Source organism: Hyperolius riggenbachi, chromosome 1 (assembly GCF_040937935.1).
Source record: "Hyperolius riggenbachi isolate aHypRig1 chromosome 1, aHypRig1.pri, whole genome shotgun sequence".
NCBI lineage: Eukaryota > Metazoa > Chordata > Amphibia > Anura > Hyperoliidae > Hyperolius > Hyperolius riggenbachi.
In genome coordinates, this window is record NC_090646.1 from 230,900,795 (window position 1) to 230,925,312 (window position 24,518).

Consider the following 24,518-nt stretch of genomic DNA (forward strand, 5'->3'; position numbering starts at 1 on the left):
AGATAGGTGTGGGGCTTCCAGGCTATGTAGGCAGCAGTATGGCCGCTAATTTATGTGCCCCGCACTCCCCGATCACCCCCGATGCAGCCGCTATATACATTACCAAGCCTTGCTCCAGCGATGGCTGCAGTTTGTCCGCAGTCCGCACAGCTCCGGTATTCTTCGCTAAAGGGAGGATTGGGAATGACGTCACGAAGTCGGTGACGTCACAGACGTCATTCTCATTCCTCCCCTTAGCAAAGAATACTGGAGCTATGCGGACTGCGGAGAAACTGCAGCCATCGCTGGAGCAAGGCCTGGTCATGTATATAGCGGCTGCATCGGGGGGCATGGGGGTGATCGGGGAGTGCGGGGCACATAAATTAGCGGCCATACTGCTGCCTACATGGCCTGGAAGCCCCCACACCTATTTAATCACAACAGAGGGAGTTATACACTGGGAAAAGCATGCAGCAGATCAGGTGTTTCTGACATTGTCAGGTCTGACAAGATTAGCTGCATGCTTGTTTCTGGTGTGATGCAGACACTACTGCAGCCAAATAGACCAGCAGGGCTCCGAGGCAACTGGTATTGTTTAAAAGGAAATAAATATGGCAACCTTCATATTCTTCTCACTATAGTTGTCTCTTAAAAGACCACTATCATGAAAAAGTAGGCAGTTAAAATCTGACAGAACCGACAGGTTTTGGGCCAGTCCATCTCCTCATGGGGGATTCTCAGGGTTGTCTTTTTCAACAGCATTTCCTGAACAGCAGTTGCAAAGTCTAACTGACAAAATAGTGTGCAAGTGAGTAGTGAGGGTGGCTGTTATCTTACTATTTGGCAGTTAAAGGGACTCCGAGCAGTGCAGAAACTATGGGAAGATGCATATCATTTTAAAGCTCTCTTTCTCCTCTTTCCAATGATATATAAACCACCACCCTACGCCTTTTAGTTTTCTCTATTTTCGCGATCGAAATTGCAGCGGCAGCGACTTCAATTGCGAAAATAGAGAAAACTAAAAGGCGTAGGGAGACAATTTAGGTGTCGTCAGAAAGAGGAGAAAGAGAGCTTTAAAATGATATTCATCTTTCCATAGTTACATTGTATTACACATGGCGACTTTTTCTGCTGAATGGAGCTGCTGACTTTGAGAAAAAGTCGCCCCGTGTAATACAATGTAACTATGGAAAGATGGATATCATTTTAAAGCTCTCTTTCCCCTCTTTCTGGCGACACCTAAATCGTCGCCCTACGCCTTTTAGTTTTCTCTATTTTCGTGATCGAAGTCGCGACCGCGGCAATTTCGATCACCAAAATAGCGAAAACTAAAAGGCGTAGGTTGGTGGTTTATATATCATTGGAAAGAGGAGAAAGAGAGCTTTAAAATGATATGCATCTTTCCATAGTTTCTGCACTGCTCGGAGTTCCTTTAAAGAGACACTGAAGCGGAAAAAAAAATATGATCTAGTGAATTGGTTGTGTACTATGAATAATTACTAGAAGACTAGCAGCAAAGAAAATATTCTCATACTTTTATTTTCAGGTATATAGGCTTCAATTCATCAAAGGGTGTTCGATAACAAAATCCCAGTCCTTAAAATACCGCATTCGGTATTTTACACTTCACTGTGCTAATTAATCAATATTTTCACACATGTGGTAGATGTTCAGTAAGTTACCGAAGAGGTCCGTGCAGTGACGGCATTACAATAGGAAAGAGGCAGCACCGACATCCCTATACATGTGCCTTTTATATTTGTTGTGCTGCCTCTGCTCTTGCTGAATCTGTCTCATTAGTCTTAAGTTTCTATTTACTTGCCACAGCTTAGATGAACTGCTGAGAAACATTACACATTCCCTGCTTAGGTCATTTTGCCACGAGCTCCCACTTGCATCCCTGCATATTTAACCACTTCGCATCCAGACCTTGTTTTCCCCTTATTGACCAGAGCAGTTTTGACGCTTTAGCGGTGTCCCTTTTTAATCAGCCATAACTTTATCCCTACTCACGACACCTAAATGATCTAGGTATTGTTTTTTTCAGGACAAACTAGACTTTCATTGGCGGGTATTTTGTCCCGATAATTTTTTTTTCAGCGCATTTTAGCGGGAAAAAAGAGGGGAAAACGTTAAAATTGCATTATTTCTCAGGTTTTCTTCAATTCTAGTAAAAAATACAAAGTGCTACAGTAGGTAAAATACATGCCATCAGTATTAAGTCCCCCAAGGATAGATAGCCAGATGTGTGCCCAGTATCAGACCCCCCCAGTATAGCCAGATGTGCCCCCAATATCAGCCCCCCAGTATAGCCAGATATTCCCCTGCATTTGTGACCCCCCCACATATATTTATACAGCTGCGTATCACAAATAAGCACCCCTCATTATAGCCAGATGTGTCCCCAGGATCAGTGTTCCCCGTTATAGCCAGATGTGTCCCCAGGATTAGCGCCCCCACCCCATTATTGCATATGTGCCCCCCAGCATTAAGTTATGTCCCTCAGGACCATCAGATGTGCCCCCATTATAAAATCCCCCACCCCATTACCCTGATGGGCCCCAATAATAATTTCAAACCCCCCCTTCAGATTTTAAACCCCCACCCTCTGTTATGGGCAGCCTGATGTGCCCCTCCCCCCTATCACGATGCCCCCCCCCCCCCCCCCTCAGATCGTAAAAAAAAACGCCCCTGCAAGATGAATATCTCACCTTACCTGGTTCCTGCGATCATTCTGCAGCTCCAGCCTCCATTCTCCGCTCCTCACTCAGCCCTGTGACGCTGAATATCCGGGTCCCGGCTTGATGACGTCATCAAGCCGGGACCCGGATATTCAGCGTCACAGGGCTGAGTGCACCGCGGAGAATGGAGGCTGGAGCTGCAGGATGATCGCAGGAACCAGTTCAGGTAAGATATTCACCTTGCAGGGGTGTTTTTTTTACGATCTGGCCACGGAGGGGGAAAGGTGAATGATCACGCTGTTTGCTACAGCGGTGATCATTCATCCGCGGGGGGGTCACTAATTGGCTACAAGGGAAGATGTTCCCTTTTGCCAATTAGTAAGGCAGCTGACAGTGACGGGGGGTGCGCTCTGAAGCGCACCTGTCCCTGCACAACAGCGCTGCAAGCAGGTCAGTATATCTACGTGGCTGTGGCTTGGAGGGTGCCACAGCTGACGTAGATATACTGTAGTGGAGGGGAAAGTGGTTAAACAGGCACTCAAGGGGTTACACTACCGAAGGGTGCCTGGAAAATAACTTTAATTCTTTTCTCTCCCCTGGCTGCCTGGCAGGGTCTGTTCCACCCGAGAAGCCTGGCCAACCTATCAGCAGCACTTGCAGGGGACAGGGGAGGTTTCTATGGTCCTGTCACACACGGATAAGGCATTCCAAGCTCCTTATCGACAGGGGAGAGCTGAAGATAAACACCGCACAGGTTATCGAATGCTGTGAGCTTGATGAATTAACATTTGCTGACATTTTACTGACATGTGTTGAGGTAATCACTTAACAAGTCGGTAATTTATCTCTCTGCACAGGAATGTCTGCTTCTCATGCGGTAACTGCTTTGATGAATTAGCTGACTTTACGGAGCACTTAGTAAAATGTTGTTTTCAGCATTACCGAATGCGGTAATGCTTGATGAATTGAAGCCATAGTGTTTTTTCTAACATTGCATCATTCTATAATATGTGCAGATTACACAACACTCAGCATTCAAAATGAGTCTTTCAGAGCAGTCTGTGAAGTAATGACCTCTCCTCTAGCAGAGGAAAAGTAAATAGTCCAGGAACAGTTGAGATAATAAAAGTCAGATAACAGCCCTCTCCATGACTAACTTAGTCGGAGAGCTTAATGGCTTGTTTGCATAGAGATAACAACTGGAGTTTCTCAACGCTTCCTGTACTGGAAACAATTACACTGATGTATCTGATCTTAATGTTTTATTTCTTAGCTGTGCTACACATACAAATCATAATATCATTTTTTTTTTTCGCTTCAGTGTCTCTTTAAACTGCTGTTCAGGAAATGCTGTTTAAAACTAAGTAAACCCTGAGAATCCCCCATGAAGAGATGAACTGGCCAAAAACCTGTCGATTCTGTCAGATTTTAACTGCCTACTTTTTTCGCGATAGTGGTCCTTTAAATAAATCAGATTGCTATGGTCCTTCCAAATCATTGTTATTGTTTTGCCTGTCATGCTGAGCTCTGCATTTAATACCTTCTAAGTCAATGACCAAAACCAAATGGAAGTAGTATTATTACTTCACTGACTTATTCAGTACTGAATATAAATAGATTTTTTTTGAGGGGTCAGCATTGGAAACTCCTGCCTTTGAGCCTAAATCGGAGAAAGGCAGAAGGGCTTTGTGTAGTGGGTTTGTGGCTAATACCGTACCTCTTTCCAGCATCTGCTTGCCGCATCCTTCAGTTCAGAAATCTTCAACCATGGCTGCAACAACGCAGTCAGCTTGTCAGAGCTTGGAGCCATGAGCCTCTACACACACTGACTGTTAGTGTATGAGGGCTCTGACTGGCTGGGTGTGTGACAGGAGCAGTCATCTGAACTTTACAAACTGACAGTTGTGACAGATGCTAGTGAGTGGAGGAAGCCCACCCACTCTCATATCTATGAGTTTTGGAAGGGAAGAAAGGCAGAGCAGCATTGGATTCACAGAACTAGCCCGGCTGTCAGGTTTTTTTTAACGATTTGTGCCTTTAGTCTATCTGCTAAATATTAAGCTATGGCGAGGAAAGGAACAGCGCTACTTAAAAACAGATTGCATCCTTATGACTACCTGCTTGAGAGTGCAAGCCCCACTAGTGGAATAAAATGCACACCCAGCATTCAAATAAAATGCACCTGTCTACCATTAGAGGATGTTGGTTTCCGTAATAGCTTGCATGCAACTTATTAAGTACTTGTCCCTCCCACTGCGAAGAAGTCATCCTCCATGGGAGGGGCCCTAACACTAACTAATCCTAAATTGCATAATTTAGCATTAGTTAGTGTTAAGGGGCCTCCCATGGGGGATGACTTCTTCGCAGTGGTAGGGACGAATACTTGGTTTCCGTAATAGCTTGCATGCAACTTATTAAGTATTCGTCCCTCCCACTGCGAAGAAGTCATCCCCCATGGGAGGCCCCTTAACACTAACTAATGCTAAATTATGCAATTTAGGATTAGTTAGTGTTAGGGCCCCTCCCATGGAGGATGACTTCTTCGCAGTGGGAGGGACAAGTACTTAATAAGTTGCATGCAAGCTATTACGGAAACCAACATCCTCCAATGGTAGACAGGTGCATTTTATTTGAATGCTGGGTGTGTATTTTATCCCACTAGTGGGGCTTGCACTCTCAAGCAGGTAGTCATAAGGATGCAATCTGTTTTTAAGTAGCGCTGTTCCTTTCCTCGCCATGTACAAATGTAAGTAACTTTGGTCAGCTGCTCCCATTTAATACCATTGCTTATTGATGTTTATGCAGAGCTTCTGTTTGGTTTCAAGGTGCGTTTGTAGTTTCTTGGGAGAGCTAAGCTCACCTCTGATTGGTGGCCATTCAGAGGCGGCCTGGTGATGCGCTGATCCACCTTTGCGTAAATATTAAGCTATGCCCTTAGTCTTATAAATATCCAACCCAATTTATGGTAGATGACTGAACAAACCAAAGACTGAACAGACCAAAGATTTGGCCATCCATATGTTCTCACTGGTTGGCAAATGGCTTGAGTAGAAGCACTTTCCTTCACATTTCCTTCTCTCTTGTGGGACAGCTTTTCAGCTTTTCTCTGCTGGGCCTGTTTTAAAAGGAGGCAATAAGAGCTTTTACATTACACCATTACAATGATGTTTTTAGTATTTGCTGTTCTATTTTGTTTGGCTTCCAATTTCAAACATTTGATAGGAACTCTTTTATGTATCCTTAATTTTTCAGTCAAAACAGTTGACAAAAGCAGTCTTACTAAAAAAGCAATGCTACTTATAATTTTGCCTGTTTAAAACAGAAAGAACTTGCAAATTCATCACTGTTCAATATGAGTTGTTCTTGGTCACCATGAGCTATCTTGGTGCTCTGGAACACTCAACTGAATAAGTCCCAGTACATAGAGCCATATTAATCCATGCCATGTGTTGATGAGGAAAACAAACTCAGAAACAGCTGTAGGCATGTTGAATTAGTAGGTCTCAGTAAATTAGTATGGCATTACGTATTCAGCAGTGATGCACCATGGGAGATCTTTCTTGCCCACATAAAGCGGAATAAGTGCAAACCCTTCTGTTTTAAAGGGACTCCAAGGTGAGAAGGATATGGAGGCTGACCTCTTTGTTTCCTTTTAAATAATGCACATTGCCTGACTGCCCTGCTGATCCTCTGGCTCTAATACTTTAAGCCATAGACTCTGAACATGCATGCAGATTAGATGTCTATGTCAAATCTGACAAGATTAGCTGCATGCTTGTTTCAGGTGTGTGATTTAGACCCTAATGATCTGAAAGATCAGCAGGACTGCCAGGCAACTGGTATTGTTTAAAAGGAAATACATATGGCAGCGTCTATACGCCTCACACCTCGGATTCCTTTTAAGTATGCAGACTCCTATTTATTACTGCATTTTTAGTAAGAAGGCTTCTTGGTTCCTTTTGTTTTCTAGTGGTTTGGAGTCACCACAAGCTCTCTTGGTGCACTGTAACATAAGTTACAGTGGCTTGATTGCAGCTACCTAATCAATTGATTGGTCCCTTGGTGCATCTATCAGCTATCAACCAGCATATGGCTAACATTACAAATATATCACCTCATCAGACTCACCGCATGCTTCTCCATGTTTCTGCCACAGATGAACAGTTATGTTGAAGAAGAAACTGAAAGGAAGTTAACATGATAATCGATCCCACAGCTTATTATTTTACATAATGGCCTTTTGCTTCCATTTTAGACCTCGAAATGCCTCAAAATAACATTGTATCGGTAAAGCTTCTGTTTCTTTCAATGCCAGCAGAAGGAAAAAATTTCCTGTACATATTATCTAACAAGTGCTCTTCAAGGCTCTTGTCCAAAGCCTCAAAATGTTTTGAAGCATTTCCATCGCATTGGCCATTTTGCCATGTTTTCTTAGCAGAATATACTGTAGTAAGCAGGCCTTATTTCCTTCAGGAGCCTATCTCTCCTCTACCAAGCTGCCATATTTTTATCCTTATCCTTTTTTATATAGCGCCAAACCATTACACATCCCTGATGATTGCCATAGCCAATACTTGCAGAGTATCACGGGGTCGAATTTTTTTTTTCAAGCTACACATTCTGATGATTATAATCTTTGTATGTATTTTATATAGCACTTTTTGGGGGGATCTTTTACTTCAGAAAGAAGTGTTTTTAGCAGCAAGGTCACATGCAAACAGGTCTGATTAGATGGGTTATTTGGTTATTGCACAGTGTACATTGTTCTTTGACTCACTAATTATGCCAAAAGGTGGCTGCTTAGCCTCAAGTGGCTGTGTATTCACTCATCACAATTAAACCAAGTACAAGAGTGCATCTTCGGGAGCTCTAGCCTCTGTATGAAGGAAATGTAAAGTGATAGGAATACAAATAATGGTTTTGCTGACTTATATTTAAAAGTTGGTGCATACCTGGCTGTTGCACTAATCTTGTTGCCTTCTCAGTCACTCACCTACAATGACTATGCAGATTATGTTGTCCAGCTCCACTCTGCTTGTTCCAGGTGTGTGACTAACAACAAAAATCAGTGTAAAGCTGGCCACTAACGGTCCAATTTCTAGCGAAAAATCGTTCGAGCGATCAGAAATTCTGATCGGATTGGTTGTAAATAATCTCCATTGGTGGACACAATCGATTATGAACGAGTGAAAAAAATGTCGCCCGAATGAATTTTCGTCGAACGAAAATTTGGATTTTCTTGGTGGTCGTGACAGATAGGAAGCAATGATTGGTTAGTTGATGGTGTAGTGAACGATTTTTCGTCCGATCAGAATTTCTGATCGCTCGAACGATTTTTCGCTAGAAATTGGACCGTTAGTGGCCAGCTTAAATCAGTTCTAAATAAAGGGAATAAAGATGGGAGCCTTCAAATTTGTAGACGTTTGTGTTCCCTTTACACTAAATGTTAATACTATTAGTCTGAAGACCTTGAAGTCACACACCCACAAGACAGCCTTGTATGTACTCAGTGAGTGTTTAGTATTTGTAGTACTGAATCTGTTTTTCTAGAGGACAGAATCAGGCAGGCTTGCTAAAGTTCTTGGTAAAAAGTTAAATGATTAGATGTTTTAGTATACAATAGTGTTATGGGGACTTTATTTAATTGACAATGGAGAATTGTAATTCCAGTACAGTGATAATTTTGATGAGACATGTTTTGCAAAAGTATACAGTGAGAGCCCTTATAAAAAAAAACAACAACCCCATAAAAATAAAATAAAACGGTCACTTGCATACCTAGATGTTAACTCATTCAGGTAGAGAAATAAAAAAAGGCCACAGCCTAGTTACTTGTATGGTTGGCACTGTGCATATACGTGTCTATCTCATTATGTCACATGTCACCCCAGGTACACTTTAAATGTTGTATGGTGAAGATATTCTTTCTGAAATGATCAGCTCGTCACAACTGTCATCGTTAGTATAGAACCAGATAATGCAGCCACAATCCTTAAATGATTTTGAATGAAATAGTAAAAAAAATAATATTAATCAAGACATTATAAGTCAAGATGATGATATGAACAAAAGCAAGCCAGAAAATAGTTCAGTATTAGATCGTTTCTCAGAACTGAAGTGTAAAATGTATGGATTATTTTTAAAATTATGGTATCCCCATTAGGCAAAGTAACTAGTGTGTATATGCTAAAATTACGACACCCAAATACCTTTTTTTTCCAGGGTGCATATTATTTCGGCACCGAGAGAGGAGAGAACCGAGAGCCCAATATGGTGTAGTAGGTATTAAAAAATTGGTAAATATTAAAGAGTAAAATAATACTCACAAACCAGGGTTACCTCCAGGTAACCACTGTAAAAGCAGGTGAGGAGTTTGATCTGTCCCCACTCAGGATTAAAAAGTCGCTCTCTGTAGATGAGGAAAAAAGGGGTATCCCCCTCCACCAAGGGTGGATGTAAAGTACAATATAGGCTGAACAGAGGCGCCAATAGAATAAAAACAGTAATTAAAAAGTTAAAAGTTCGCTAAGGAGGCTAGGGTGGCTCCGCCCCCTCCAAGCAGACACAGAAAACTGTGTAATGTAAGCAAAATAAATTTATTGGTACACTCCAGGGTAAAAAATATACAACGCGTTTCGCGGGTATGAGCCCGCTTCCTCAGGCAGTAGAAGTAGGAGTACACTATTGGGGGGAAAACAAACACAAAGGCACGTATTGGTGTGTGGTAAGACAAAAATGCTCACATGATCGTTAATCTGCTTGTTCTTAAATATGCGTTAATTGTTACAGAGGGCTATGGGGGAGTGTTAAAGTGATTAACATGCTGCGGGGGATTATAGGGTTTTGGTGTGCAATTGGATGGACCCGGGGTGTGGGGAAGGTATGGGGAAAAAGTGAACTTAGGAAGTAGGAAAGGACCGGCTCGGATAGAGTGGGTTTGGATAACAGGGAGGAGTACATGAGGGAAGAAATATGCCTGCAATTTAAAACGAGGGGAGGTAGGCTGCTCCAGTGGATAAAATTCATGGTTTTCAAACAACCAAACATCAGAGTAAAAAACTTTAAGTAGTCTGTCCATAAGGGAGGGATAGGGTTTTGTATCCAACACTATGTCGCATAAAAGCGATAAATGTGCAGACGGAATTAAATGAGAAGAAAAATAACTTACCAGCAATCTGTCAGCAACACACCTGGCGCCAAAGTGCCTAGGTGTTGTTGCCTGGTCCCTTAAATAATGACTGCATTGCTCTTGATCGATAGAGTGGGCGGGCAGTGTCATTATGGTAATGATGCGTGTCATCAGAGGGCGCTGAGGTGTTGCCCTGACAACGCATATACGGAAGTATGAGGCACACAGCTGCGTCTAGACTGAGTGCCCGCTTCCGTATTTGGGCGGAGCTGAACGGACAGCGTCATCACTACCCAGCTGGAGTCCGAATGCAGGCTGGGAGTGGGCGCTCAAAATGCGCATGTGTAGGGCAGTGGATGACATGTTTGAAAAGGGCAAAACGCCAGGAGGGGTGTTTGTGGTTACGGAGCAGGGCTGAGGGGAGTATATGCCCAAGGTAAATAAGTCGGGGCCTTCGGTTGGGTTATAACAAATTGCTTGTTACAGTGTATTTCAATAAACAACCCCAAAAGATATGTACGTAGTTGGTTGCTGGTAAGACAGTGACCCCATGTGGCCAAAAAACGGTACTGTAGGTGGGGAAAACATGCTTTAGCTTGTAAGGACACAAAAGTTCATCAATAAAATAATGCAACAAGTAATGTGTGTACGTACAGATACATACATGTTTTCAATAAAAGTCAGATTGATGTACAGCATAAAATTACATTGAAATAACATTAAAAAGACGTTAAAAAACAAAAAGACGTTAAAAAACAACCATACTTAAAATTCAAAAAAACAAACACGGATCACAATAATGAGGTCTCACAATGATTGGATAAACAAGTATTCTTATAGTGTTATAAAGGCGATGCTTAACATGTATGGTTGAACACGGGGATCCGAGATACGGGAAGTTAGCTGTTAGTGCCAAAGGAATCAACGTATATGGTAGAGAGATAGATAAATACAGCAAAAAGGTTGTGATCATATTTGGAATTGATAGACCATCAGGTAAAATTACATACGTGAACAGAACAAATAAAAATGTACCAATAATAGTAAGACAAAGAATGATAAAAGAGGCGACTGAATAAAATGAAAATATTTATGGTGTTGTTTAGTAGATTTTTTCTAACTGTTCATTGAGGCCCTCAGGTGTGAGGGTTTTTAGTATTTGTATCCAGAACATCTCCCTCGCCCTCAATTTTTCAAAAGCGTCGTGTTGATGTTGTGAGATGGATTCGATAAGGGTGATCCGGAACAAGGAAGGGTCGCTGTGATGGTGTGTGCCAAAGTGTTTTGATACACTGTGGAGTGGGAAGTTTTTGAGTATATTTCTTTTGTGTTGTCCAATTCTGCTACGTGCTGGTTGAGTGGTACGCCCCACGTACTGAAGGTGACAAGGACAAGTGATGATGTAGATGACATATCTGGAGGTACAAGTTAAGTTGTTTTTGATAGAATATTGTAATTTGGTGTTAAGGGATTGGAACATTGTGGTGGTTTGTACGAATGGGCAGGCCATACATCTAGTCTTATTGCAGGGTGAGCATCCGGGTTTGGGTGAGTCGTTCATGTCATTGTCCGTTGTGGGTATTCTTAACCGGCTGGGTGCTAAAATGCTTTTCAAATTAGGAGCTCTTCTGAATGTGATGGCGGGATTAGGTGGGATGATTGGACGGAGATATGGATCTTGTAGCAAGACATCCCATCTATTCTTCAGGATAGAACGGGTTTGGGGATGCTGGGCATTGAATTGTGTAATGAAACGAGGGCAATCAGAAGTGGGTGATGGTGTCTGATCAGGAGGGGGGTTGGTGTTTTTGGGTTTTTTCGCTTTGAATATAGCATCCTTTATCAGTTTTTTGGGGTATTTGCGGTTCTGGAATTTGTCTGCAAGTAATTTAGATTGTGTGTTGTAGTCGGTAACATCAGTGCAATTTTTGTGAATTCTTCTAAATTGACTGTAGGGGGTATTAATAGTCCAGGGGCGATAATGGAAACTGTCAAAGTGTATATAGTTATTGGCATCTACCGGTTTGAAGTATGTTTTTGTTTTTTAACGCCCAAAATCATCCTCAATCCCAACAGTGCTGACACCACCCTCACCTCCTCTTTTTTAGACCTTCCTGCAACCCTGTCCCAAAACATACTCACGACCCAATTACCCAGCCCAATAGCATCACGAACCATATTACAACCAAAGAAAAAAAGACCCCTCCCAGAATCAGAAAAAGAGGAAAGCGTGGGAAAAGGAAAACGCAACAAACAGTAATAAAAACAGTTCCTAATCCCCAACTCACACAAACCAGATGCATATTTAACCTATCCGATTACCAATTATCCCACAACGAAACAACCCTCCTCGAGAAAGGGCTATCTTTTTGTCCCACCAACCAATCTAATATGTTCCAAATTTTCACAGATCTGAATGCCTATGTACGCAAATTAACTCTGAAACGACATTTTGCCATCAAAAAACTGATTCCCCCAGCCCCCCAGGACCCCGTAACCCTTATCACTACCAATAATGACTCCATACCAACATGTACCATATCCACCTCTGAGATCAATACAGAACGTTTCATCACCACTCAACTCAAAGGAAGATCTCGGTTTTATCCCTTAGCATCCAAGGGAAATTTCATTGATACGTTTTATGCACTAGTCCTACAGGACTTACAAAACATCCACACAAACAAACTTAACCCTCCATCCAACCTCACCCGCCAACAAAAGACAGCCATCAAAACACTACAGAACAACCACAACCTCACCATCAAACCAGCAGATAAGGGGGGAGGGATTGTCATTCTCAACACCAAAGACTATCTGGAGGAAGCAGAACGCCTACTCGGCGATACCAATTATTACGAAACTCTTGACACAGACCCAACCTCTGAACTTAGCAAAAATCTTAAAACCTTCATCAATAAGGCCTTCTACAGCAACATCATCTCCAAAAACGAGAGAAATTTTATTATCAATCAAAATCCCAAAACCCCTTTTTTCTACTACCTGCCAAAAATCCACAAATCCCTGAGAAACCCTCCAGGGCGCCCCATCATTTCTGGAATTGATTCACTCACCAGCAACCTCTCACGTTTTGTTGACCAACACCTACAACCAATTGTAAGATCACTCAGTTCCTATCTCAAAGACTCCACACACCTCATTGAACTCCTCAGTCCTATACCTTGGCAGGATGATTACTCATGGCTCACATGTGATGTCACCGCTTTATACACTAACATACCCCACACCTACGGAATTTCGGCCATCACTCATTTTCTGTCCAAAAATCCTCTAATGCCCCCCAGCCAACAGACCTTCCTAGTTAATTGCACCGAATTCATCCTACACAATAATATCTTCACCTTCAGGGATAAGGTATACCATCAAACCAGCGGGACAGCGATGGGTTCGTCCTTCGCCCCCTCCTATGCAAATCTTTCCATGGGTTTTTTGGAAATCCAGAAAATGTTATCCGATAACCCCTTCTCCAACAATATCATATTCTACAAACGATATATTGATGACCTGATTTTCATTTGGCAAGGCAATACCGATCTCATTCCCCTTTTTCTCAAACATTTGAATCACAACCAGGCCGGACTACAATTCACATCCAATCACGACACGAGGAGCATTGAATTCCTAGATTTAACATTGTTCACCGAATCCGATCAGATCAAAACAAAAACATACTTCAAACCGGTAGATGCCAATAACTATATACACTTTGACAGTTTCCATTATCGCCCCTGGACTATTAATACCCCCTACAGTCAATTTAGAAGAATTCACAAAAATTGCACTGATGTTACCGACTACAACACACAATCTAAATTACTTGCAGACAAATTCCAGAACCGCAAATACCCCAAAAAACTGATAAAGGATGCTATATTCAAAGCGAAAAAACCCAAAAACACCAACCCCCCTCCTGATCAGACACCATCACCCACTTCTGATTGCCCTCGTTTCATTACACAATTCAATGCCCAGCATCCCCAAATCCGTTCTATCCTGAAGAATAGATGGGATGTCTTGCTACAAGATCCATATCTCCGTCCAATCATCCCACCTAATCCCGCCATCACATTCAGAAGAGCTCCTAATTTGAAAAGCATTTTAGCACCCAGCCGGTTAAGAATACCCACAACGGACAATGACATGAACGACTCACCCAAACCCGGATGCTCACCCTGCAATAAGACTAGATGTATGGCCTGCCCATTCGTACAAACCACCACAATGTTCCAATCCCTTAACACCAAATTACAATATTCTATCAAAAACAACTTAACTTGTACCTCCAGATATGTCATCTACATCATCACTTGTCCTTGTCACCTTCAGTACGTGGGGCGTACCACTCAACCAGCACGTAGCAGAATTGGACAACACAAAAGAAATATACTCAAAAACTTCCCACTCCACAGTGTATCAAAACACTTTGGCACACACCATCACAGCGACCCTTCCTTGTTCCGGATCACCCTTATCGAATCCATCTCACAACATCAACACGACGCTTTTGAAAAATTGAGGGCGAGGGAGATGTTCTGGATACAAATACTAAAAACCCTCACACCTGAGGGCCTCAATGAACAGTTAGAAAAAATCTACTAAACAACACCATAAATATTTTCATTTTATTCAGTCGCCTCTTTTATCATTCTTTGTCTTACTATTATTGGTACATTTTTATTTGTTCTGTTCACGTATGTAATTTTACCTGATGGTCTATCAATTCCAAATATGATCACAACCTTTTTGCTGTATTTATCTATCTCTCTACCATATACGTTGATTCCTTTGGCACTAACAGCTAACTTCCCGTATCTCGGATCCCCGTGTTCAACCATACATGTTAAGCATCGCCTTTATAACACTATAAGAATACTTGTTTATCCAATCATTGTGAGACCTCATTATTGTGATCCGTGTTTGTTTTTTTGAATTTTAAGTATGGTTGTTTTTTAACGTCTTTTTGTTTTTTAACGTCTTTTTAATGTTATTTCAATGTAATTTTATGCTGTACATCATTCTGACTTTTATTGAAAACATGTATGTATCTGTACGTACACACATTACTTGTTGCATTATTTTATTGATGAACTTTTGTGTCCTTACAAGCTAAAGCATGTTTTCCCCACCTACAGTACCGTTTTTTGGCCACATGGGGTCACTGTCTTACCAGCAACCAACTACGTACATATCTTTTGGGGTTGTTTATTGAAATACACTGTAACAAGCAATTTGTTATAACCCAACCGAAGGCCCCGACTTATTTACCTTGGGCATATACTCCCCTCAGCCCTGCTCCGTAACCACAAACACCCCTCCTGGCGTTTTGCCCTTTTCAAACATGTCATCCACTGCCCTACACATGCGCATTTTGAGCGCCCACTCCCAGCCTGCATTCGGACTCCAGCTGGGTAGTGATGACGCTGTCCGTTCAGCTCCGCCCAAATACGGAAGCGGGCACTCAGTCTAGACGCAGCTGTGTGCCTCATACTTCCGTATATGCGTTGTCAGGGCAACACCTCAGCGCCCTCTGATGACACGCATCATTACCATAATGACACTGCCCGCCCACTCTATCGATCAAGAGCAATGCAGTCATTATTTAAGGGACCAGGCAACAACACCTAGGCACTTTGGCGCCAGGTGTGTTGCTGACAGATTGCTGGTAAGTTATTTTTCTTCTCATTTAATTCCGTCTGCACATTTATCGCTTTTATGCGACATAGTGTTGGATACAAAACCCTATCCCTCCCTTATGGACAGACTACTTAAAGTTTTTTACTCTGATGTTTGGTTGTTTGAAAACCATGAATTTTATCCACTGGAGCAGCCTATCTCCCCTCGTTTTAAATTGCAGGCACATTTCTTCCCTCATGTACTCCTCCCTGTTATCCAAACCCACTCTATCCGAGCCGGTCCTTTCCTACTTCCTAAGTTCACTTTTTCCCCATACCTTCCCCACACCCCGGGTCCATCCAATTGCACACCAAAACCCTATAATCCCCCGCAGCATGTTAATCACTTTAACACTCCCCCATAGCCCTCTGTAACAATTAACGCATATTTAAGAACAAGCAGATTAACGATCATGTGAGCATTTTTGTCTTACCACACACCAATACGTGCCTTTGTGTTTGTTTTCCCCCCAATAGTGTACTCCTACTTCTACTGCCTGAGGAAGCGGGCTCATACCCGCGAAACGCGTTGTATATTTTTTACCCTGGAGTGTACCAATAAATTTATTTTGCTTACATTACACAGTTTTCTGTGTCTGCTTGGAGGGGGCGGAGCCACCCTAGCCTCCTTAGCGAACTTTTAACTTTTTAATTACTGTTTTTATTCTATTGGCGCCTCTGTTCAGCCTATATTGTATTATTTCGGCACCGCTCACTTCGGTGAGAGCTGAATGATGGCTCTCTATGCTGCCGATAAACTCAGAGGCGGCGTTAAAAACTATTCCCCCTCCGAGTTGTTGCAACTTGGAGGGAGATGTAATTCGGGGTGTGGCAGGCGCCAGAGCCCCGAATTACCGCTACGCGCCCCGCGCATTGCTGCTATGGGGCGCCCAGTTTCGGCGCATGGCTCTCGACTTTGAGAGCCTCACGCCGAAATAAGCTGATCCGTTTTTTCCACCCCTTTCCCAACGTCACAAATAGTAATCATGTGACCTCCAGACTTTCATAACTATTGCATCCAACTGATAAGCACTTAGAGAAAAACTGCAGAATGCAACCCCCCCCCCCCTTTTTTTCCAGAGGTTCAAAGACTTCTCCAGTGTAGTATGATACTGCCTTCATTAAGTCGATTGCATCCATGTGTGCATTGCTGAATGTATCAAGAGAGGTGAAGGCAAGTTTAGCAGAGGAAATTAGATGCAATAGGATGGGTTACAGCTAGAAATGCATTTGACCTAATTATCCCAAAGCTTTGCTGGAATCTTTGGGGTCGGACTTCATAACACAAAGCTTGTGTATGGCAGTTTCTGGACTACAGTAGCTGAATTGAAGGGAAATGTTTACATGAAGTAATAGGCTTCAGTTTGGCCATGATGACAGCTGTGTGGTCACACTTCTAGAGTTACTCTTTAAGGTGGAGTTGGCTGCTAAACTCCTTATTTTTTTTCAATTGTCTAATAGAAAGATCTGTAGAGAATGTGATAGATGGTTTGATCAGTCAAGGCATTCTGTCAATGTAGAGGCACCATTCATCACATCTGAGACATGTAGCTTAGCTGACATTTAATGTGGCATAGTGGCTATACATGTTGGTATCCAGAACTGATTGCTCACAGATTGATTTCCCTTTGTTCTCTTCCAGCTGTACGCAATTCCGTGGTTTTTGACAATGTTCACACGTAAGTCACAGCTTTGTCATTTTGTTCTTATGTTCAATGTTGTCTCTTTGTACTACTTTTTTCTTCTGTCTACAGCTTTTTTTTATATAAACAGTTGCCTCCCTTCATAGCTAGACATGTCATATTTTCTGATCACAGATATTAAATGTCAGCAAACATCCAGAGGCTGTCAGTTAAAACACATCCTGACTGGATACAAAGGGTTAAAGGCTGCAGACAGATGGAAGTGAAGGTGTAATTGAAACTGAGAGCTGGAGTGTAGCGGAGAAGGAATAAGCAGCGTCTCAGCGGAATGAGAAGACTTTGGTGTAATAGGAGTTCAATCAAGGTGGAAGATTAAAACCTATGAGGCCGCATTCACGCCTGCTGATCTGGCGCTTTCTTGCAGAAGGCTTCCTGTGTTATAACTCTACCAGTTTCTCATGCAGAGAGCAGGTCAAGTGACGAATGCTTGCCAGGCTTGATTAAACAATGAATGTCTAAATCCAAGAATGGCTTGCATCATTCAAGAAGATGCAAAATCTGCAAGTACAGTAGGCTATGTTTTTTCAAGCACAGAATAAGGGAATCTCCCTACTATTATCAGTAGCTAAAACTCTCTTTGGAAAGCTACTTTTCACTTATGAAGTTCTAATGCTTCCCAGCTACTTATCACTCCTCTGGAGGTGAGAGATTAGCAGTGCTACTGTAACAGTACAATACAGTGTCCAAATGCAGGCAGGAGCTGATGTGCATTAAAAGTAATGGTCGGTGACACTTTTTTCGGCACACTTATCCGATGGTGCAGTTAAGATGGCCAGAGAGCAGGGGTGTAACTACAGGGGAGCAGTGCCTACGATTGCAGAGGGGCCCAGAGGTGGGGGTTTACACTTTCAAATGTATGCCCTGTGGTGGTTACTTTTTTATTTTTTTTTCCTTCTGCTCCCTCCTTTGAACCTTTCCATATTCTTCTTTGTGAGTAACTAAGGGAAACGTGCTTTGCATCTCTGTCACCTGTTACTGAAATGGAAGCGACTACTCCCAAATGATGTGTATGCTTTCCAGAATCAACACGGATGTGAGGTTTATCCACTCTGAAGAATGCTTGTGTCATTACAGAAAACAAGCACAAGGAGATGAAAAAGTGCAGTGCATTTATCTTTATGCTTTGTACAGACTTTTTTAACCTTTGAGAAGAACAGAGAAGGGCGAACTCTGGGTATATTTACACCTAGTTACTGTATACTGTTGCCATGGTTTCCTTCAAATTTTCTTTAAAAAAAAAAGTTATAGTAGCTAAAGGCTGATGTCGAAAGATGATACAGTATTTAATGGCATTCTGTATCAAAATGATTTGCACGGCCATTATATATGTTGTATATAATTGCTTAGGGTGGATATCTTTGATAGCTGAATTTATAATAGAAACTAGCAACCTTTTTTTTCAGCTGATTTGAAACTACAGTTGTGCAATTATTGTCTATAATGTAGTTAATGAACAGCCTACTTTTTGAAAATGCATGCTTTCTTTTGAGTTTTTATTCATAGATACTGTATGTAACTTGACTCCTCATACCCGTCAGTGCAGCATCTGTGTGGCTGGAATTGTTGGTGGTGGCATACAATTTGTAGAATACAGTATACTCTAATTATATTCCTCATTGACTTACTGATAGATTAAGCCCTGTCTTTAGAATGCTTCATTTATCTTAATGATTTAGCTTGTATTGATTGAAATCTCTTTTCTTTAATGATCAGGGCTCGGTTACCTGACTAATCTGTTTTGAAAGCTATTAATCTGATTAATGTGCACTGCTTTTTCCTGTAGGAAAAAAAATGGTTTCAGTATTAGTCTAAGGCTTCATGTGTAAAATGCTACTGTTAATTCTGTAATATAATTCAGTTGAAATCATTTGGCATAAAGTTTACCAGATGAATTTAAACCGAAGTGCTATACGACAGACATACAGCAAAGCGCTTCTGTCTGCAGTATTTTGCACGCGCTCTTTTATAGGAACACTATAATAAAAGATGAGTGAGATTTACCGAAAATTTATTCCAGAGTTAAATACACTGTAAAATATTATTTTTTTCCTATGTAGCTGTTACGTTAAAGAGGAATGAATAACGTAATGAAAGAAGTGCTTAATTTTTACAATAATTATGTATAAATGATTTAGTCAGTGTTTGCACATTGTAAAATCTTTCCTCTCCCTGATTTACATTCTGACATTTATCACATGGTGACATTTTTACTGCTGGCAGGTGATGTCAGTGGAAGGAGATGATGCTTGCTTTTTTTTGGCAGTTGGAAACCGCTGTTATTTCCTACAATACAACAAGGCTCCCACAGTGTGATGTCAGAACCATGGTCCTGACATCACACTGTGGGAGGGGTTTCACCACAATATCAGCCATACAGAGCTCCCTGATAATCCGTTTGAGAAAAAGAAAATATTTCTCATGGGAAAGGGGGCATCAGCTACTGATTGGGATGAAGTTCAAATCTTGGTTATGATTTCTTTTTAAAGGGACTCAGAGCTGAACATGAAAAAGATTTTATACATACCTGGGGCTTCCTCCAGCCCCATACGCGCTGATCGATCCCACGCCGCCGTCCTCCGCTGCCCGCAGCTATGAGAACCGGCTCCCCGCTCTGCTGTCAGTCGGAGCCAGTCTGAGCGTAAGGGAAGTGCGCTCTTTGTGTATCTCTGCAGCAGTGTATGGAGAGATACGTGGAGGGCGCACTTCTCCTGCGTAGCCTGGCTCCGATGACGTCAGCGACAGGAGCCAGTTCTCGTAGATGCAGGCAGCGGAGGACGGCGGCGTCGGATCAGTCAGCGCGGATGGGGCTGAAGGAAGCCCCAGGTATGTAGAAAAGCTTTTTCATTTTCTAGGTCTACTTTCATCTCTGGTTCCCTTTAAGTAGGCATTATTATTCTGACCTCTCTATAATTCTGGCTGACAAGTTTCAGACTAGTACATCTCTTCATCGGAGATTCTCAAGGTTTCCTTTATTTTCCTTTATTTTCAAAAGTACTCCATGAATGACAGTGGCAATATACAACTACCAGAGTAGTGTACATACAAGTAGGAAACCTGGCTGGACAGTTTTTGTATAGGGCCTTCTCAGAGAATGTCTTTGAAAAGAATAAGGGAATTTTTGAAAATCCCCTATGAGGAGGCATAGAAGTCTCTATAACCTGTCATCAGTAGTCACCAAATTAATAATACCAACTAGACACGAGAGCAACATAGGAAAAATGTAATTTACAGTGCATTTTATTCTGAGACAAATATGCATTTGTTATGTATGTGTACACATATTTTTAACATTTTCCAGTTGTTTGTAATAGTGATACTTTCAATAAAAATTGGGCTGTTATTGTATAAACTGTCATTCATACAGTTCATATACTTTTCATTTATGTTGTACAGGTGCATCATTTACCAACATGGCATAACAAACCGGGACTCCACCTGGATGAACTGCAAACTTTGCATTATTTACATCACAGTAACCACAAGAACAAAGTTTCAGTCATCAAGACCTTCATCAAGTGTTACTGTTAGCGTGATATAATGCAAAATTTGCTACTCTCACAGCTGTGGAGTCTGTCTCTTTCTTACATTGTGGCTCTTACGTGGATAACCAGAAATCTGAACCTTACTGGTTTGACTCCCTGGAACATACTGTATATCCTATTTTGTGTGGCGATGGAGTGAAGTTACACATAATTCACACTGGTGTTGCTGTTTAAATCTGGTATTCCCAATTTGGAAACCTGGATAATGCCATCCATGGCACTTCAGGACCATTGCTTGAGGAAAGGGTCAAGATGCTGCATTACATGTCACTTTTCATGGAACTCCAATGCTTTCCCCTTCCAACTTAGGACACATCAGAGTCACCTGAACAGTGACATCGAACACAATTTGGTTACTCTCTCCACAAGTAATGGTCCTGAAATGCTGTGTATGATATTATCCAGGTTTCTAAATAAGAAAACTCGGCTTCGAACAGCAACACTATTTACCACCACTCATAACAAAATGAAATAAAAGTATGAGACTTTTAGGCGCAGGGCTTTGAGGGAGCTGAACTGTACACATTGAATGCAGACGTTGACTGACAAATTATTTCTACTCTATGAATTATCTCCATAATGGCAGCCCAGAGTTTTTGTCATGAGTGAAGTTGGCTATGTTGAATGTGCTTGCTCTTTCAAGAGTCTAAAATAATGAAAGTCCAGACACCTCTTATGTGAGGCTGAACATTCAAGTTTTGGACCACTAGCAAGTAATAATGCCTGCCAGTGGGCTGTTGCCATGGTTCTAGTAACTAAATAGACACAACACTTAGTGCATTGTCATCTAAAAGTGCATTCTCTCCATCCTTACAATTGATCAGAATCCGAATAGTTTTATTTCGCCAAGCATGACTGGGTCATGCCCGGAATTGGGTTTGGCACAATACATAGCTCTGAAAGGTACATAGGCAAAGGAGAGCATCACAGATACAGTGCAATACAAAAGGACAGACAGTAAAAACATCGTACTCAGGAATATTGCACTCAAGAAAGAGGAAATGTATGTACACAAATATACATTCAGCAGACGTAAGCATTATTCCAGGACACTGCTGGATTCTAACCAGGGTGCAGGGACAAAGTCCACTCAGGGGTGATGGCAGGTTGCTTCGAAAAGCGTATTTATTACAGACCGCTCCTGTGCAGGTGGTAAGGCACAGATAGAGGGTGGGAGAATGTTACGGGAGTTCAGGAGGCTGACGGCTGCAGGGAAGAAGGAGTTCTTGTGTCTGGTGGTCTTAGTGGGGATGGCCCGAAGTCTCCGGCCAAATGGTAGTGGGGAGAAGAACCCGTGGCCTGGGTGCGAGGGGTCACTTGCGATCTTCAGCGCCCTGGCACCCAGTCTTGTGTTATACAGGAGGTCAAGTGGAGGCAGAGGTCTCCCAATGATCCTCTCCGCCGACTTGATGATCCTCTGTAGTTTGTGTCGGTCACTGGCAGTGGCTCCCGCATACCAGACCAAGATGGAGGAGCAGAGGATCGATTCGATGATGGAGGAGTAGAAGCAAGTTAGAATCTCCTGCGCCATGCCGAACTTCCGCAGTTGGCGGAGGAAGAACGGCCTCAGCTGGGCCTTCCGCTGGGTTGCCGTAATGTTGGCCTTCCAACTGAGATCTCTGGAGATGGTGGTGCCTAGAAGGCAAGCACAGGGCACTCTGGCCACCTCGGCGCTGTCGATGTAGATGGGAGGTGGAGTGGGAGCGGATTTCCTAAAGTCAATTATTAGCTCGACAGTTTTGGCTTTGTTGAGCACCAGACTGTTCTCTATGCACCAGTGGCATATTCTCTCCACCTGCTGCTGATAATCCTGGATATTGTCTTTGGTGACGAGACCAACAATGGTAGTGTCGTCGGCAAATTTTATGACTTTGACAGAGTCCGCCGTGGATCTACAGTTGTTTGTGTAGAGGGAGAACAGCAGTGGGGACAGGACGCAGCCCTGGGGTGCCCCTGTGTTGGTTGTCATTTCCCTGGAGTAGATGTCCCCCAGTCTGACAACTTGGGATCTCCCAGTAAGAAAATCCGTGATCAATGAGCGTAGGGTGGAGTGAACCCCAAGTGTGGCCAGGACATTCTGAAGGATGTGTGGGCATATGGTGTTAAAAGCCGAGCTGAAGTCTAGTAGCATTACTCTGGCATACGCATCTGGTCTGTCGAGGTGGTTAAGGATGTATTCCAGGCAGATGTTTAAGGCGTCATCAGTAGACCTATTTGCCCTGTAGGCAAACTGGAGAGGGTCCAGAAGGGGCAGGGTGGATAGCTTGATGATGGATAAGACCACTCTCTCTAGTGACTTCATGATGACAGACGTCAGGGCCACAGGCCTGAAGTTGTTGAGGTCCGTGATGCCTTGTTTCTTTGGCACGGGTACGATGGTGGACCTCTTGTAGCACGCAGGGACTCTGCCCTCTGCCAGTGACTTACTGAAGATTGCGGAAAGGATGGGAGCAAGTTGCCATGAACAGGTCTTGAGGCAGGCTGGAGACACACCGTTGGGGCCCGAGGCTTTCCTGGCCTTTAGCTTGGACAGGAGGCGCCGGACATCTGCCTCGCCCACCTCCAGAGGGAGTGGGTCTTCGTTACTTGTGTCACTATTTGCGTGGACTGGGGGGAGGGTCGGAGGTGTTGGGTGTCCCCCGGGCTCAGCCTGTCTCTCGAACCTGCAGTAAAATCTGCTTAGTTCTTCAGCTAACTCAGAGCTGGGTGAAGCGTGTTGCGGTGGGGGCTTGTAGTTGGTGGCGGCCTTGAGCCCTAGCCACACGGCTCGTGAGTCGTTCGAGCGCAGGTTCTGCTTCAACTTTTCAGCGAACTCCTTTTTTGCGCCTCTCAGCTCTCGTTTCAGAGCGTTCCTTGCCTTCCTGAAGTCCTCCTGGTTGCCATCCTTGTGCGCCGCCTCCTTGCGCTTGCGCAATAGCCGTAGCTTGTTGGAGAACCACGGTTTGTTGTTTCGGTAGACCTTGAAGGATTTGGTTGGGACGCAGGAGGCCTCACAGAAGCTGATATATGAGGTGACGTTATCCGCCCACTCGTCCAGGTCAGGGGCTGCCAGGGCTTCCCAGTCCGTACAGTCAAAACAGGCTTGAAGGTTGAGCTTAGCCTCGCTTGACCATACCTTGGAGGACTTCACAACCGGTTTTGTTGATGAAACATTTACTGTTTTTGAAGTAGTAACAACGAAAGCTGACATTATATATAGAAGTGGTAAAGAGGCGCCCAATTTCTATAAAATACTCTAAAATTAATAAAATAACAAAAAATCAAATCTATTGATTTTAGAGTATTTTATAAAAATTGGGCGCCTCTTTGCCACTTCTGTGCCATCTCCCCCCCACTTGCCTGGGTGGGAACCTTACGCACCTAAACCAAGGTGGGATCCCACCACCTGTGGTAATCAAGGTACGCAGGATCTTTTTGCTAAGAGAGCGACCAGACCCAGGATTGCTGGTATACCTGCGTGGAGTCAGGTTTAAACACTCCACTTGCTTGAAGCGGTCGGTTGCCCCGTGTGCAACCCACCTTTGTGAGTGCCCCTTTTTCAGAAGTTTTTTTGAACACCTATTGAGACATACTGCACCATTTGGGCTGCCGTTGTCCTTGTGTTTTTTCCCCTCCAGTACTGTATACTGACATTCTATATGTTTACTAAAGTTCTTTTTTTCTAACTGTAGGTATATGTTGAGACTTCTAAAATTATTTATTTAGTACTGGAGTGATGTGCTCTGCCAGTAGTTATATTTGGATAAGAAATTCTTCCTATTGTGCCTGGCACCTGTTAATGGAGCCAATGC

General features: G+C 42.8%; 1 protein-coding gene across 5 annotated transcripts in view; it reads left to right on the forward strand.

Annotated features, from left to right (window-relative positions):
- The window catches only part of TBCK (TBC1 domain containing kinase), a 330,567-nt gene that overhangs the window by 149,334 nt on the left and 156,715 nt on the right, over positions 1 to 24,518 (forward strand). For all 5 annotated transcript variants that reach the window (XM_068231246.1, XM_068231264.1, XM_068231255.1 and 2 more), the window contains one exon: positions 17,125 to 17,161. In XM_068231246.1, coding sequence (XP_068087347.1) covers positions 17,125 to 17,161 — 37 coding nt within the window. The remainder of the gene's footprint in view (positions 1 to 17,124; positions 17,162 to 24,518) is intronic.